Source organism: Pimephales promelas, chromosome 25 (genome assembly GCF_988280905.1).
Source record: "Pimephales promelas chromosome 25, fPimPro1.hap1.1, whole genome shotgun sequence".
Taxonomy (NCBI): Eukaryota; Metazoa; Chordata; class Actinopteri; order Cypriniformes; family Leuciscidae; genus Pimephales; species Pimephales promelas.
The window spans coordinates 14071687-14089196 of NC_142793.1; the positions used below are offsets into that span (position 1 = coordinate 14071687).

Genomic DNA, 17510 nt, shown 5'->3' on the forward strand with positions numbered 1-17510 from the left:
GTTACCAGTAAAGTCCATTACATGGAGAAAAATACTGAAATGTTTTCATCAAAAACATTAATTTCTTTTCGACTGAAGAAAGAATGACATGGAAATCTTGGATGACATGGGGGCGAGTAAATTATCAGCAAAAGTTTTTTTCAAAAGTGAACTACTCCTTTAAATGGAGCTCACCCATGAAATTTCTGTCTTCATTTACTCACCCCAAACTGTTTGGTTTTTCATTTTTGGGTGACCTATCCCTTTAAGTTTAAAAAATGTAATACATATCTAGCGCTCTACATACCTCAAATCATGCAGATTGTTGTAGAAATGTGTGCTATTGTGTTTCTAAGTGATCAGACTTACGATTTTGACATTGAGGGTGATTAAACGGGTAAAGAAATTTTGGGATGCACTCGGCATGGATGATATTAAATGTCTACTGATCCCAATAAAGAAGAAATTATTTGTGGTGGACAGTAAAATTATATTCTATTGTCTAATTGTCAAATTATTTTATTTTGAGAATTAATAAGTTTATATTATTAAGTATTAGTTATAATTATTAGTGTATTTATTTAGTAATAATTTATATGTTAATATTTATTATTTATATCTATTTCTAATTTTGTATTATTTACAGATTTTTGTATTTCTATTTCATTTTTATAATTTATATTTATGTAATGGTTGTAGATTTTTAAATAGTATTGTACCGTTAATTTTTTTTAAATATTTATCTTTTGTTTTATATTTATCGATTTTTTTATACTATTTATTTATTTAATATTAGTTTATTTATTTGTTTTAAATAGTACTATTTATAAATGTAATACAATTTAATGTACTGTCAACTATTTAGGCCTTTAACTCGACAGATATATCATGCTTTCCTAAAAAAAAAAAAATATGACAGAATATAGAAACAGAATAGTATAAAAACTTGACTTTATGCGCTCTTTGTGAATCGGGCCTATAAGCAACCACAAAACACCCTAGCAACACCACTGAAGTATTGCAGTTAGGTTTTGCACATAACAAATGCTTCCTCTTTTTCCAAAACTCACTTACTATATGAGAAAGTCCTTTTCTAGCATTTCCCATTCTCATAGGTCAACTCGAAGAATGGTAGCCTAAGTCTTTGTATTGTAAAACAAAGTAAAAACAAGTGAAATTAAAAATATATATCTCAAAAGAAAAACTACATGCCAAGTAGTTGTTAAGCAGACAGCTTTCATATTTGTGCTGTTCGATCCATGTGGTGTCACTTTAGTGAGCTCACAGTGCCATCAAGTGGCCAAGAGAGGAACTGCAGGTGCAATGGCCCAGTCCTCCCAGAATGCAATTGCTGTGGAGGAGGAGGATAAGGGAAACCAGACACATACGGTCATAACACACCGCGACATAGGACTCTCCAGTTCAACTGGTGTAATTAGACAATACGTATAATTACTCTAGCCATCATGTGCAATGTTCAACAAATAGACACACATGCATATGCACACACACACACACAAGAATCCCTTCATTCAGCACAAATCATTCGGCTGATGCGGTGCTCATTACTCTAATTACATAGTCATTGTTCTCTCACAAAAAGGACGTAAAATTGCAATTTAGCCAGAGAAATTGCCATTTGTAGCTGTAATTGACCCTAATAAAATCATCCACTCTCTTTCTTTTCTCTGCCTCTTTCTCCACCTCATGTGAAATATTAAAAATGACAGCTTTGAACGTGCTGATGAGAGCCTAATGAAGGGTTTGGGGAAAATGAAGGGAAGGAAGGAAAGAAGGATTTCTCTTTTGTAATGAGTGTGTGAGCTGTAGCCCGAGCGAACGCTTCGCTTTTCAAAACGGGTTTTCTGGCAACGGTTCCTCATGACTCAACCTAAATACTGATCTTAAATCTAAGCCCTGCTGCAGTAGATTAGATCTTAATTTAATCTTGAAAGTGTTTGAAACAGTACAATGAAATCAAACGAAAACAATTCACTTCAATTTGAGGAGACTTTCAGCTCAAATGTACATCAAGTGAAATGTAGACAATCCAATAAGTCAAAATAATGAGAGGGCACAACGTATTCACATGATACAATCTGTAAATAATACTAAAATAAATAACACTGTTCATATTTTATTCATAAAAACATCGCCTCAGACTCCACACAATGCAAACATGTTTGCTAGCAATTGTGACCTGCTTAGTGTGTAGATGTTGTGTTGGCTGTGTTGACGTACATAATATCCGGCACATATGTTTGAGTCGGAGTTCCTCTGTGATTTACCCATTATGAGCTTCAGAGTCTCTTTAATCAGAGGCGTAATGCTATACCTGCTGACCTGAGCGCCCGCGGCCTGCTGTTTCTGTGTATGTCAGTGAACGTTCAGACCTCAGATCAAGGAAACAGCATGTTCGTCTCCATCATATGGAACTGAGATCAGGAGGCATGCGGCTTGTTTTTGATCATGTTCTGATAGACAACGGAGTTTGCAGTGTGTGGACTCGGAGGTTGTTTTGTCTCATGCAAAACATTGTTTTACTATTTTGAGATCATTACTGCATTGATTTCCTTCTTTCCCCAGCTTTTAAAGGGACAGCAGCTGTCACTGTGGGTCAAGTAAGGGTTAGGGTTAGGTTCACGCCCCTGAGACCCGCATCCAACTCCTGGATCCAGATCCAACTCCTCCTACATTTCATATACCTAAACCTACCCATCTCTGCCCCCTGATCCATAACCCCACCCCTAATCCTACCAAACTCCACCCCCTGATCCCTTACCCCACCCCTAATCCTACCCATCTCTGCCCCCTGATCCATAACCCCACCCCTAATTCTACCCAACTCCACCCCCTGATCCCTAACCCCACCCCTAATCCTACCAAACTCCACCCCCTGATCCCTAACCCCACCCCTAATCCTACCCATCTCCACCACCTGATCCCTAACCACACCCCTAATCCTACCCAACTCCGCCCCCTGATCCCTAAACCCACCCCTAATCCTACCCATCTCCACCCCCTGATGCCTAACCCCAACCCTAATCCTACCCAACCCCGCCCCCTGATCCCTAACCCCACCCCTAATCCTACACATCTCCGCCCCCTGATCCCTAACCCCACCCCTAATCCTACCCATTTCCACCCCCTGATCCCTAACCCCACCCCTAATCCTACACATCTCCGCCCCCTGATCCCTAACCCCACCCCTAATCCTACACATCTCCGCCCCCTGATCCCTAACCCCACCCCTAATCCTACCCAACCCCGCCCCCTGATCCCTAACCCCACCCCCAATCCTACACATCTCCGCCCCCTGATCCCTAACCCCACCCCTAATCCTACCCATTTCCACCCCCTGATCCCTAACCCCACCCCTAATCCCACCCATCTCCACCCCCTGATCCTTAACCCCACCCCTAATCCTACCCATCTCTGCCCCCTGATCCCTAACCCCAGCCCTAATCCAACCCATCTCCACCCCCTGATCCTTAACCCCACCCCTAATCCTACCCATCTCTGCCCCCTGATCCCTAACCCCAGCCCTAATCCAACCCATCTCCGCCCCTGATCCCTAACCTCACCCCTAATCCTACCCATCTCCACCCCTTAAATCTGGATCCAACTCCGCCCCCTGGATCTCGTGTACTGCAATGAGGTGCTACTGGCATTTTTCAAATACTGCCAGTAGGTGGAGTCAGGCTCTTACCAGGAGTTTAGTTACTTTAAAGCGACACTATGCAGGAATTCCGTTTTTGTCAAACAGCGACCCCAAGAGTCACTGTGGAGTACTTGTATTCAACGTTACAGTCGTAAATACCACTCGCGCAGAGCGTGACATGGCGTGACGTGTTACATAGTATACAGTAGTACATTGTGTTTAATTTGTTGTTTAATGAGATCTAATAAATGTTGTTAGTGGTGAGAATTTTCACGTGATTAAAAACGTTAGATCCGACTATTATCCCACACGTTTTTTTTTTGTTTTTTTTTTGTGCAGTAGGTTTTGTGATTTCACCGTAACAAATATAGAGAGTCACTCCACAACGGATTGAAGCGCGTGTCCGTGTGAAGACGCGGTGCGCGTCACATCAGAACACTGTATCCGTGCCACTGATCGCAGCGGCAACAAGCACTTTGGTCACTTGATTTCAAAAACAACACACTTCAGATCGCCTCTTATTTAATAAACAAACAAAACAAATGCTCTACTAGATTTAACTGGAGATGTTTTCTTTGTTTGTATTGGTACATCCGTGGCGCGAAATGTTTCAATGGGGACATATCACACCCGCAATTATGACTATGGGGTGAGACGGCCACCATTCAACCCAAAAGAAGTCAAATAACCAAACTCTGAAGCTGTTCAGTTAAGCTAAAAAATTTAAATGAATTGATTTGCTACCATGTAATTGGCTGATTAGATATATGTACGAAAAAGCAATTTAACAGTATAGCTATAAGATCATATTTCATGACAAAAAAAAAATGTAACACTTTATTTTAAGGTGAAATATTTACATGTTACTACATGTACTTACTATACACTTTAGTTATGGCTTGGTTAAGGGTTGGTTACATAATATACTATTATTAGTTTACGTAATTAATTAATATTAATATTAAATAAGTGCTTATTTGAGTAAGTACAATGTAACGACGTCACCTTAAAATAAAGTGCAACCAAAAAGAAGGCATAAAGAAAATTAAACTTATTTTTAAGACAACTACCTTTTTTTACTGTATTGTTTAAAATAAAATAATCGTCATTACCGCAATACCAAAAACAATTCGGTTTTACTAAAATAAATTTACAGATTGGTGATTCAAAATAAATCTGCTTATTTGCCATAATGCTTTATGAGATTTTTGTTTAGAGGCTCTGTTATTAATTTTTTCCCTTAAAAACAAAACAAAACAAAAAATACGTTAAAAAAAGGACAACTGGATACTTCAGTTGTTGTTAAACATCAATAGATTAATTACTGGCAAGATTGCTGAAGCATGTGGGTGAGAGTGTGGGCGAGAGAGAAAGAGAGAGAGACTGATGGTGTGTTCATAGTGAAAGTGACTTGCTACAACAGTACCTTTCTTACGCTATGCAAATACCTACTAACCAACCTGACATGAAAGAAGCCAATCAAAGCAACAGGAAGTAGACGGAATAAAAATCCTCATTGGTGAACGAGGTCACACTCCGTCACTGAAGTTTGGCAGGCCTAAACTGTGTCACAGGTACACAACGCAGTCTCTCCATTAAACTCAAATCTTCTCTCCCAAACAGACGGTGAAAACTTTAGAGAGAGAAGAAAAAGACATTGCAGTCCATCTGGAACACATTCATCATCTCTGGTGAGCAAAATGACGCACTTTAATTATCTTTGATTCTCTGCAGAACAGGTTTCATTCACTCGTGCACTTCAGTGATGTCTCAGATGATGCAAAACAATTCAGTTTAACAAGTGACAATCAATAGTCGTAAATAAAAATGTGAATTTCGTGCCTTTTTTGCCTTTACTCTCTATTTATATTTAACTCGCATATGTGCAGCATTCTCAAATTCATTTTCTTTACACAGAATCACGTTAAAAGGGTTCAAAATCAAAAACTATTTGATGCACTGTGATAAAATTGAACAATTTTCTACTTTTTTATGTTATAAACGATTCAAATCATTTTTATGTAATTTAAGTTGAAATGACTTAAACATTTAAGTTGGTTGAACTTAAAAATTAAGGTAAAATTTTTTTTTATTCAGTGGAGGAATATTGAAATTAACCCAAACTCTTAGAAGTCTATAATCTTTTTTTAAGCAAGGTTTTCAATATAACAATGTACTGTTCAAATTTATTAAAAAAGCTAATTCAGTTAAAGCTATTTCAGTGGAACTGACTTTATGCATCCCATAAAAATGGGACCAGTTGTAGAAAAAAAATTCTAAAATTGCAGATGCCATTTGGTTTGATTATTTGTATGTAATGCACTGACATTGTGTGAAAGTGGCACCCACTGTAAAACAAAATATTTTCAAGATTTGTTATCACAACATTTTTTCTTTTGTCAAATCAACTTAAATAATTTATTTAGTTGAGATAACTTATTATTTTGAGTTTCTGATGATTAAATTAATCTCCTTCATTGTATAACTCACTTTTTCCAGTTCAAGCAACTTAAAAATGTAAGGCAACCTGGTTACTTACTTTTTTAAGTTAAACCAACAATATTTTTTTACAGTGTGTGTAACTGGGAAACCCTTTGCATGCACTCTAAAAAATGCTGGGTTGTTTTAACCCAATTTTGGGTCAAATATGGACAAACCCGAAATGTTGGGTTAAAAATGTAATGTAAAAATTTAACCCAACGGCTGGGTTAGTCCATATTTGACCCAAAGTTGGGTTAAATCAACCCAGCATTTTTTAGAGTGTGCTATAAACAACACAACCAAATTGAGTGTAAATGCCCCCTATTGTGCTATACATGACAGGTGAAGGAAATGTTAGTCACTGTAAGGAATGTAAAAAAAACACCAATAGATGTGTGTATATATATTTCCTTTCCTCATACATTACAGTAGACATCACCATAACACACCATTCTGGGATGAATACATCAGATAGGTTTCATAATAGTGGAAAGAAACTGGCAACCTGATTTTCCAGTTAAAAGACAAAGAGCAATTCATTAGTAATTTGATTTTTTTGTGTTGAAAAAAGTAGATTCTCACTTTGTTAAACAGATTTTAATTATACAGAATGTCCATTTATAATCGGAAACTGGGATCTGTGAAAGTTCTGTGCTTCACAAATTAATTCATTCGTTTCTACTACTACTTTTACTTTACTAATAAAACAAATAAGTATAAGCCACTACACACTGTAAAATTACATGATCAACAAGTTTACAACATGTCTATAACTGTTTTTAACTCAACAAAGCACTCAACTTTATTTATGTATTCAACTCAGTTTTTAAGCCAGTTTAATGTAAATTAAGTTGAAATGACTTAAACATCCAAGTTGATTGCACTTAAATATTTCAGGCAGCATAAATAAATAATTTTAAAGTGAGCAGAACATTGAAACATTTAGATTAATTTTAGCTTAGCTTAACTAAGCTGTGGTTGAAGTTTTTTAAATGCTAAGTTTTTAATATCCTTTATTTGCTGTAGGTGTGAACTTTATCTAGGCCTATTGTTAGCATAGCTCCCCCCAGTTTTATAAACATTCCATAAAATGATGTGCTAGGTCATCTTTGGATCTATAAAAAGACAAATATGGGTCAGATTTCAAGTAGGAAGTCTGTCAGCAGAGCTAACACAGGTTGTTCACATACAGTATTATATGCTAGCATAAACAAGAATTTTCTACAGTTGACTAATAAATCAAACAAAACAGGTTTATAAGCCTTCCCTGGAATGTCAATAAACTCCATGTAAATAATTGATTATAGTCATTGCTACCGGCACCCTGCTGAATCGTGTTTTTTTTTTAATTCACAGAAAAAATTTGAGTTTTAAAAAAAAACAAAAAAAAACATTTACATGTTTAGCATCATGTTTTCACCCCATGTTCATTCAAGAACTAATCCATTAATTAATGATTACTGCATCAGCAACTAATAAAGAGTCTATATGATTAATAGTTTAAGTAATACATGAATTGCTATTAATTCAATGTGTCATTGTGTATTAATTCCTTAATAGCATATTTTATTAAGTAATAATGTAAATTAATATGTTAATTACCACAATTAGTCAAAGCTATGCACTTCAAACTTCCAGTTGCCTGATTTAATTAATCATTAGCTAATGATTTGCAAAGGTATCACTATGTTATGACTTTACTTGTTGGGGCACATCATTATTAACTAGTCATTTAGTAATTTGCACATGAATTTGCACTAACAATGTAGTAATTAATCATGTATTAATGCATATTAGTGTACCTGTCATATTATCTGGAAGTTGAAATACAAGGCTTTGGCTCCTTTAACATATTAATTAACACTATTAGTTAACCCTTTGATGCACAACATGGGTCTAAATAGACCCGACTCAGTTTTCATTTTCTATATCTTTGCAAGAAATTAATTTCATCATTCAGTATTCCAGGTATTCCTCAATTAACTTGTTTTTGATCATCACAAATCCTTATTTTTATTTTTCCTTTCTTACTTTTTGAATAAAAATAGTTTTTGTATAGCAACCCCTCTAATGCGCAACATGGGTCTAAAAAGACCCGTATTCATTTCCTATGGTATTTCAGTGATGGCTGAGTGTTTTCTTTGCTGAATCTTTAAAATATATGTATTTTATCATTTGTTATTCCAGGTATTCATTAAATATCTTGTTTTTGATTTCCACAAATCATTGGGTTTATGTTTCCTTTCTTACTTTATAAACAAACACAGTTTTTGTATTTCTACATCAATTTTACATACATGGGTCTAAAAAGACCCGTATTCATTTCCTATGGTATTTCAGTGATGGCTGAGTGTTTCTTTGCTGAATCTTTAAAATATATGTTTTTTTTATCATTTCTTATTCCAGGTATTCATTAAATATCTTGTTTTTGATTTACACAACTCATTATGTTTATGTTTCCTTTCTTACTTTATAAACAAACACAGTTTTTGTATTTCTACATCAATTTTACATACATGGGTCTAAAATTACCCATATTCATTTGCTATGTTATTTCAGTGATGTCTGAGTGTTTCTTTGCTGAATCTTTAATTTAAAATATGTTTTTTAATAATTTCTTATTCCAGGTATTCATTAAATATCTTTATAATTTCATTAAATTATGTTTTTAATTTCCACAAATCATTATGTTAGGTTTTTTATTTATTTATTTCTACATCAATTTTACATACATGGGTCAAAAATTATTATTAATCTTATTTTATTTTAACCACAGACATTTTTTTTATATATTGTAAAAGATTACAACATAATATCTCAATATTAGGCTATGGTTACCTTGACCTTGTAAACCTAGTGAGAAATTACTTGTGAGGAGAAACATGTCCAATACTATTAGCTAGCTAGCTGTTGACATATTCTAGCTAGCTAATGTTAACTATACACTAAAAAAAAAGATTGTTTTTTAAAGCTTATTTACATTTAGTAGGCCTAACAGTTCATAATCATTCATATGCTGAAATGATTCTTATACTGAAATCATTCTATGATTGAAATGATGCCCAGCTCTGCTAAAGACAGACAATTCAGCAGCTGGTGTTCCCAGAGCACCAGGCCTGTGTGCAAGGAGCATAAACATGTAGTTGTCATTTGTGAGGCATGTAAGCACTAAGATGGCAATTTGAGATGCCGCTGTACCAGTGTGATTTTATTTTTTCTGTTTTCTTTTCTTTGATCACATTCACCACAATTCAATACAGTTACACTACACCACAGTTCAATTTCAGTGTTATCAGTTATCAGTTATCTGTGACATGTGAATGCTATGCGAGACAAAGTGGCAAATAAACATTTCAAGTGTTAAATGTGTTGTCTAAATTACTTCTAAGATGATTAATTTAACAAAAAGTTGTCTTTATTCTTTTGTTTTATTATGCTTGATAAGTACATTTGATATAGTAACACAAAACCTAGAAAAAAAATGAAAAAAAAAATATTTTTGGTAATTGAAAAAAATATTTTTTAAATATTTATAAATCATGAAATTTATAGATAATGGAATATTAAATGCTTAAATAAATTGATCTCAAAAAATAAAAAGGAAAGTCCAGCCATGCATTAAATACCATAGGAAATGAATACGGGTCTTTTTAGACCCATGTATGTAAAATTGATGTAGAAATACAAAAACTGTGTTTGTTTATAAAGTAAGAAAGGAAACATAAACCCAATGATTTGTGGAAATCAAAAACAAGATATTTAATGAAAACCTGGAATAACAAATGATAAAATACATATATTTTAAAGATTAGCAAAGAAAACACTCAGCCATCACTGAAATACCATAGGAAATGAATACGGGTCTTTTTAGACCCATGTTGCGCATTAGAAGGGGTATCCATAGCTTGCGCATCAAAGGGTTAAAAAGGAGTTATTATGGAATTAATCCACAATTACATATTTAATTAAAAACAATTCATGTATGAACTAATACATTAAACTTAGAGACTCTTAATTAGTTCCTAATGTGGTAATCATTAATGAATAGCTTAGATAATCATTAGTTACACATTAATTCAGTATTATTTGTGCATTAGTTAAGCATGAATTAATGCTTATTAGTGCACCCGTATAGTAAAGTGTTACCCAAATTCTATAGATCTATGTTTCTTGATAAGTGGACATTCACAATAATAGCGACTCGAAGCGTCAAAGCAACCGGACATAACAACGTGAGCGGAAGTTGACGCATGGTGATATGATTCAGGGATGTTAAGCGCAACAAAGCTGAGAAAGGTTTCTCTTTATGCAAATGAGCAGCGTCCTGATTCGTCTACATTTGACATCGTCTACATTTCTTTTGATCCCACAAATAAAGTTAGAAAAATGAAAGTTAGAAAAATCCAAAAAGTCATAAAACAACATCATGGAACCTCGTAGCCTACGGAACAATTTGAAGCAGCTACAGAATCGGCAAGTCCGTGCACTACAAAAATAGCACTTCTTTTGCGACTTATAGTTTTAGACAATAGTTTTGTAGACAATAGTTTTCTTTTGAGTTTATGTTAGCATATTGCTAAGCTAACAATGTAAAATCAGGCATAAAAATACATCAAATATACAAATATAGCATAAAATACTTTTGTATTTGTATTTATACATGTCGCTTGTGCCACCAACCATCCTGGATTTTTCATTGAACATATGAGTTATCATAGGAAACTGCATAATTTAGTTTTTGAACAGGGACTATAACTTAAAGCAACACTAAGTACGATTTTTTACCTTAAAATAATGTTTCCAAAATCGTTTAAGTGGTTCATCAAGTCGTAACAGGGTGAAAGGCACTTACAGTATGCCTCCGCTTTGCGGCCCTATATCTGCTATGTAAGATTGCCTGATCGGGTCGCGTTTCTGTAGTTCTAATGAGACATAAGAAAACTACAAATTTGTCTTGCTTTACGCCAAGCGTTACAATAGTCATTATTTTGTTTTTCTTTGTTTCTGATGACGCAATACATCATAATTTCATGAAATAATCCAACATACTCTACCTTGTCTGTGGACATTGTTCATTCCAAAGCCAGTGCTGGATAAACAGCGAGTGTGTGTGCGCGACAGTAGGCTAAATTATTTACGACAGCGGTAATGGACAATTCCACTTCCAACCTGTAGGGCGAACGCAGAGGAAAAGTTACTAGCTGTTGCTTTAAAATTGTTTTTTTTTTTTAGAATAGTGTTTTATAAAGGTTAAAAGACCATCAATTTTTCAGGATACTTGATTGGGATTAGATTATGCTCTAGTTGGGCTCCTATGTACAAAAACTTGTGCTGTAGTTTTTTAGCTAACCTGGAACTTACGACACAAATGCATTCACATCAACAGATGATTTTAAAAAAAGTGCTTTGTACAAAGCTGACACAAGTTCACCGTATGACTGTACCATTGATCTAACTGTTTAACTGAAGGACAGGTGGACCTTTATGTATGCAAAGCAGTTAGATACACTAACACATTCCTGTGCAAATGTATCTGCATGTGTGGTTGAATGTAGCACGAAGGACGCCCACGCAACTTTCACCCCCTCCCTTTACCCCTCTGTACATACAAGACCTTTGTTTTCCTTTCTGATCAAACCTGAAAACTAGAATAACGTCTATACTTTAATCACATGTCCATTTTTGATGCTGTATGTATGTTTACCATAAAAATAATGTTGTCAAGTGTGCTGTAGGGAGTTCAGTATAAGGTTCAGTATAAGGCTTTGGGCTAAAATCAGTTGTTGGATCGATTTCCACCAGGAACAAGCTATAAGGCATCAACTTTATGTTCGAGGCTAAGTTAGACTCTTTTAGTTCATGTTGATCTTCCAAAGTTACATTGGGTGAATAAAGGCAACACGTTTCTTTTCTATATCCTGTGTTCAATAGCACTGGATCATGGTTCTTCAGGCCAGCGGTGTCATGAGTATCCCCCCTACTGCGAGTATCGACAACCAGCTACCTGCTTCATGGATGACCCCCTACAATGATGGTAAATTTCTTTTTCATCTGAAACACCATGAATTGAGGAGACTAAGAAGGTGCACTTATGGTTATTCTGCCATCCAGTGTCATTCCAGTTAAGATTTGATGTTGTAGGTTTCGTTTATCACTAATCAGCGGAGACTCTTTCTGGCAGGTTAATCATTTACTCTAGAAGTCACTGCTGGAGTTACCAGGTTATCAGTTACATGCACAGGGGACCGTGATAGAGATAGTGAAAGTGATTCATACTTATCTAGAAACCATGTGAGGTGCTTTTTATGCTTTGTACAGTGTGGAACTGAATCTTCTTCAGTGAATATTAGTTTCACCGCTGCGGAAAAGACTTGTTTAGCTGCTCAACAGTATATATTATGTTATCTGATGGTCCCCACATGTGATGCTACTGTCCTGAAGTCTAGCTCAGCGACCCTCAACCCAACTCCTGAGTCCTGGAGACCCACTATCTTGCAGAGTTTAGCTCCAACCCAAATCAAACAGACCTGATCCAACTAATCAAGTTCAAATCATATAGGTTTGTGGAAGCAGGTTGGAAATAAACATTGAAGGTACTGACCAATGGTCTCCAGGAGCAGGATTGAAGACCTCTGCTGTAGCTAAACCAGTAAGACTTCCTTAGTCAACCTGCTTCAATAAAGACTTCACCAGCAAACTCAGGTCCTCCAGCTTGAACAGGTCCTAACCAGCATAGAAACATTTTGCTTCATAGTTCATTCTACTCCACTTAGTGGTTTTATCTGGTGCACACTAGATAAATCAAAGTCTTCACTTAAATGATCAAATGTGACAGTATTTGTCCACTTGACCAACCAGCATAAACAAGGTTTCAGTAGAGACACTTGCTAAATCCTTTTTGAAACTATTCTGCATCCCCAGTTTCCATGGTAACATCCGGTTACACAAGCCGGCTCTGGTCTCAGGATCATCACCCACAGAACTGGACCAAGTACCAGGTGTGGGAATGGCTCCAACAGACGCTAGACATGCACCAAATTGATGCCACCAACATTCCCTTCCAGAACTTTGACTTTGACGGGAGACAATTGTGCAACATGAGCTTCCAAGACTTCAGCCGGGCGGCCGGATCCGTAGGTTCTATACTTTTCCAGAGCCTGACTGACCTCAAGTGGAACGGTGAGATGTCATTTAGAACATGGTCCTGGATCAACAACCTTGTTTGTTCTTGATATAGTCATGGTTGGGTTTAAGGGTTGACTTTGGGTTAGGTCCTTCTTGTCAATCGGTAGTCTCCCTTTGATTCTCTCTGACATGGAGTGTGTTATGGTTATGGGTTTTGGGTTAGGGAAAACAGTTGCGGTTGTGTGGGTTTATCTTACGATTGTTTGCTATAGGAATGTTGTTTCAAGACAGATAAAGGATGATAATCCAGGTTGAATCCATAGCTTTGTGGGCATGGTGTCAAATTACTTCAGATGACATGAGACTCAACTCGTGGTCCATTGCTGATCCCATTCTCCTCTCATATTCTTTTGTGGAAAGATTTATGCTCATTGTAGTGAAGTCCAGCCACTGAGCATTTGTCCCTCTTGGATTCAATCTGGTATAGTACATTGGAATTGTTCACCCAGTATTCACCCATAGATATTCCCATGAAATTGTTTTTAGAGAAATAAATATGTTCAATGAATTGTACATTTTCATGTACTATGCAACAGTATAATGAATCCAGAGGGGTGCTGCTAACAAGACCCAGAGGTTCATTACAGTTTATTACTAAACCTAATAAATCAAGAAAAGCTTATGGAGGTGACATGTGAGAACCATGCCAGCAAGTTAAACTGGTTTAAGACGACATGATGCAGGAATGACTTGGAAATTTGATGATAGTCGTTGCAAAACATGCACTCTGTTTTGAAGACATTTTTAGACACTCATTTTGTTTTTCTTTTATTCTTAATGTCTCACAGGTCAGTACGGTCAAACAGATATGTTTATACCAGGGGACATTAAAACAGAAATAGATGGTGAGTAAATACAGAAAAAGCTTTTCATTTCGTTTTAATCCATAAAGTTCTGATTCGATCCAATACTCTTTAAATAGTTGTGGACTTCTCATGTCGCAATTGTGTGACCAAGTGCTTACAATTCCCTCAGCAGATTTCCCATGTTCAATCCTCCCATTCAAGGAAGAACCCAGCTTTTACAGCCCATCAGGTACCTTATTTTTTATTTCATTTTATGGGATTTAGATGTTTCCTATGAAAACAAGATGATGTGTGTTTATTTATGCACATATTAATCTGATGGTTTGACAATATTGTGTCATATTTCCTCTTTCCTCAGAACTGTTTGATATCAAAAGCTCATTCCAGCCCAACATTACACTGACCTCACCGGCTCCCTCAAGCCCAGGTAAATAATCTTAATTTGAACTGTCCTGAAGCTAATCCTAAAAACAGTATTGCTTCCTCTCTATGCCATGGTGTGGTGTGGTATGGTGGTAATGCTTATATTTGTTGTTCAATTATCCTGATGCATATAAAATCTATTAAGTGTATCAACACGGTTATGGGTCTAATTCCAAGGGAATGCATTAACAGATAAAAATGTATTTGCCAAATGAATATAAATATATAAATAGATCCGTTTTAATCCGCTTGCAAATAAATATTTTTACATACTAATGTTCATAGTTAGAATACAATTGCATTGGAACAAATACCAACTGGACTACAAAAAGGTCATCAAAGCACCCTTAAAGTGACTTGAAGCGAAAGCCAAGTATGGTAACCCCAACGCATTCTCCGCCCAACGCGTCATATACGACACTTTTGCAAAAACGTAAACATCCAACGCACATGGCACCCTTTAGCGTCAAATGAGACACTTTGGTTTAGGTCTGGGGTAGGGTTAGGGTTAGACCACTAGGAGGCACTTTCTGCCCCATATATATCTGCGTCTCATTTGACGCCAAAGGGTGCCATGAGCGTTGGATGTTTACGCTTTTGCAAAAGTGTCGTATATGACGCCTTGGGATGAGAACGGGCTCGTAACCCATACTTCGAATTTGTCCTCTGCATTTAACCCATCCAAGTTAGTGCACACGCATTAGGAGCAGAGAGTAGTGAATATACACACTTCGTGTATACAGGCAGCGCCATCTTTGGAAAACAGTCACGACAAGTCAAACTACGAATGTGATCTGAACTGTATTAAGTTCAGCAAACTTCTGAACTGTATGAACGGCGTTCGGGGATCGACTTATTGAGACTATTTTCTAAGATGGCTCCTGTCTGTATACTCGAAGTGAACTGTCTTTATAAAGTATCTTCTTATTAAACGGTCTGTACACTTACAAAGATCTCAATGCTTCATTTTGCATGTATGGACCCTCATTATGTTACTGTGTTAGTGTGGGGCTATTTTGAACCTTGTTTGTGGTAGAAACTAGCGATTTCTTTTTACTTAGTAAATACCCAGGATTAGCATTATACGCTAAACAGTTTTTAGAGATAAAACTTTTTCCATTCGATTATCACAAAAATAAATCTCAGAGAACGGTTGACTAGGTACCGATGATTTATTAGATGATTTATTAGACCTTTAATGTCTTCCTACCTTGGAATACATCCTCCAAAGGCAACATGTTTAAGCTTTAGGACACAGCTCATATATGACTTGTGCACTATTCTTCGAAAGCCATAAAATGTTTTAAAGCTAATACTGGAGTTATTATTCAGAGTTATTGGAGTTTCTTGGTCCAAAAAGAAATGTCAGATGTCCCTTTAATAAATATGGTTTCATTTCTATTTTCTCCTTTCAGATCCCAAACGGTCACAAGTCAAAAGACACAGTGAGTTGACAGTTTATTAATTATATTACTTCCCTAAAGGGTTTTTTTTTTTCTGTTAATGTGCTCTGAGCTTCACACCTTTGAAAACCTAACAGCAGCTCATACCGAAACCTCTGGCACGTGGATGTACTTTTTTAAACTGCTTTAGATTCCTTTGGTCTCTCATTCTCTACATTCACACAATCTCATATTTCAACAGACCCTCGTGGGACGCACCTGTGGGAGTTCATCCGAGACATCCTCCTGAACCCCGAGCGTAACCCTGGCCTAATCAAATGGGAGGATCGCTCCGAAGGGGTTTTCCGCTTTCTCAAGTCAGAAGCTGTGGCTCAGCTTTGGGGCAAGAAAAAAAATAACAGCAGTATGACCTATGAGAAACTCAGTCGAGCCATGAGGTAACATCTTCCCTGGAGTTCTGCAACTTTTTAAACGATTCTGATCAATATTCCGAGGTCCTCACATGTTTCTATCTCTCTCTGTTTTCACCTCCAAAGGTATTATTATAAACGAGAGATTCTGGAACGTGTGGATGGACGTAGACTTGTCTATAAGTTTGGCCGAAACGCTCGAGGCTGGAGAGAGTCTGAGAAGTGAAGGACTTTGTCTTCACATGTAGCTTCCAAGTGAAACTCTTATTTATAATATTGTGACCATTCTATATATATATATATATATACATTTTTTTAAAGAGATGGGACTATGATGTTGTGTTTATAATAATTGTGTACTCGTCTGTCACCTTGTGGCTGTTATTTGACTATTTTAGATGCTCTTTAACACTTTGTTTACACTAAACATATACCAATGTTTTTTTTATAATTTTGAATTTAAAGCGCAACAGTTTTGAATACTGTGAAAAGATGTTAACCGGCTTTTGAGAATGAGAAATATCCCGAGGACGACTCCAGTTTGGCTTTTAAATGGCTAAATTTGTCTTGAATGCAAGTAGAATGAACTCTTTGAGTAGACTTTTACTATAGTAAAACAGCAAAGGAGTTGAAATGAAGGACTAAAATGTAAAAAAAAGTACCAACAGGTTGTGGTTTTTATTGATTTGACTGTCAATACACATCATGAACCAGAAAAATACACAATTTCAAGTTTTTATTAATGCGTGTATATACAGTAGACTGTGCATTTTGCAATTAAACACTAATAAAACAATTTTTTAAAACACTGAATGAAGCTTTTATTTCCTCGGGGCAAACACAGAACATTTAATTGAGTCATTTTGCATGCATTTTATTTATTTGTCAGGGACACATTAATTAACATCACAATGATTGATACATTTTTGGTACAGATTGATTGGTACAGATTTATCCAAGATGGCATGCACCAAAAAAATACTTTTAACATTTTCTATGAATTACATGAATCCTAAATATTATATCCATAAATATTCAAGTTGTGAACGCACCGAAGAATGCAAGAAAGATTAAAGTTACTTTCAACATTGTAAAATACTGTCTTCGCAAGGTACATACTGCACTGTAAAAATGAATATGCTTAATCTAATCAATGAAATTG

At 36.0% G+C, this 17510-nt stretch overlaps 1 protein-coding gene across 2 annotated transcripts; it reads left to right on the forward strand.

The window, feature by feature from the left end:
• Positions 1-5194: 5194 nt before the first annotated feature.
• On the forward strand, positions 5195-17006 carry ehf (ets homologous factor). 2 transcript variants are annotated; one of them, XM_039656909.2, is made up of 9 exons: positions 5195-5331; positions 12053-12155; positions 13043-13300; positions 14095-14151; positions 14282-14341; positions 14471-14539; positions 15951-15980; positions 16180-16375; positions 16475-17006. In XM_039656909.2, the coding sequence occupies exons 2-9, from the start codon at positions 12062-12064 to the stop codon at positions 16572-16574; spliced, it is 864 nt and encodes a 287-aa protein (XP_039512843.1). In that variant the 5' UTR covers positions 5195-5331; positions 12053-12061; the 3' UTR covers positions 16575-17006. The 2 variants fall into 2 exon arrangements, with proteins under 2 accessions (XP_039512843.1, XP_039512844.1); XM_039656910.2 differs by having other exon boundaries at positions 5246-5331; positions 14285-14341.
• The last annotated feature ends 504 nt before the right edge of the window (positions 17007-17510 follow it).

Bases quoted from the DNA above. Each gene is read 5' to 3' on its own strand.
- ehf (XM_039656909.2), top strand. From the start codon at position 12,062: ATGGTTCTTCAGGCCAGCGGTGTCATGAGTATCCCCCCTACTGCGAGT. The intron at 14,540-15,950 runs GTAAATAATCTT...TTCTCCTTTCAG, and splicing joins ACCGGCTCCCTCAAGCCCAG to ATCCCAAACGGTCACAAGTC. The intron at 16,376-16,474 runs GTAACATCTTCC...TCACCTCCAAAG, and splicing joins AAACTCAGTCGAGCCATGAG to GTATTATTATAAACGAGAGA.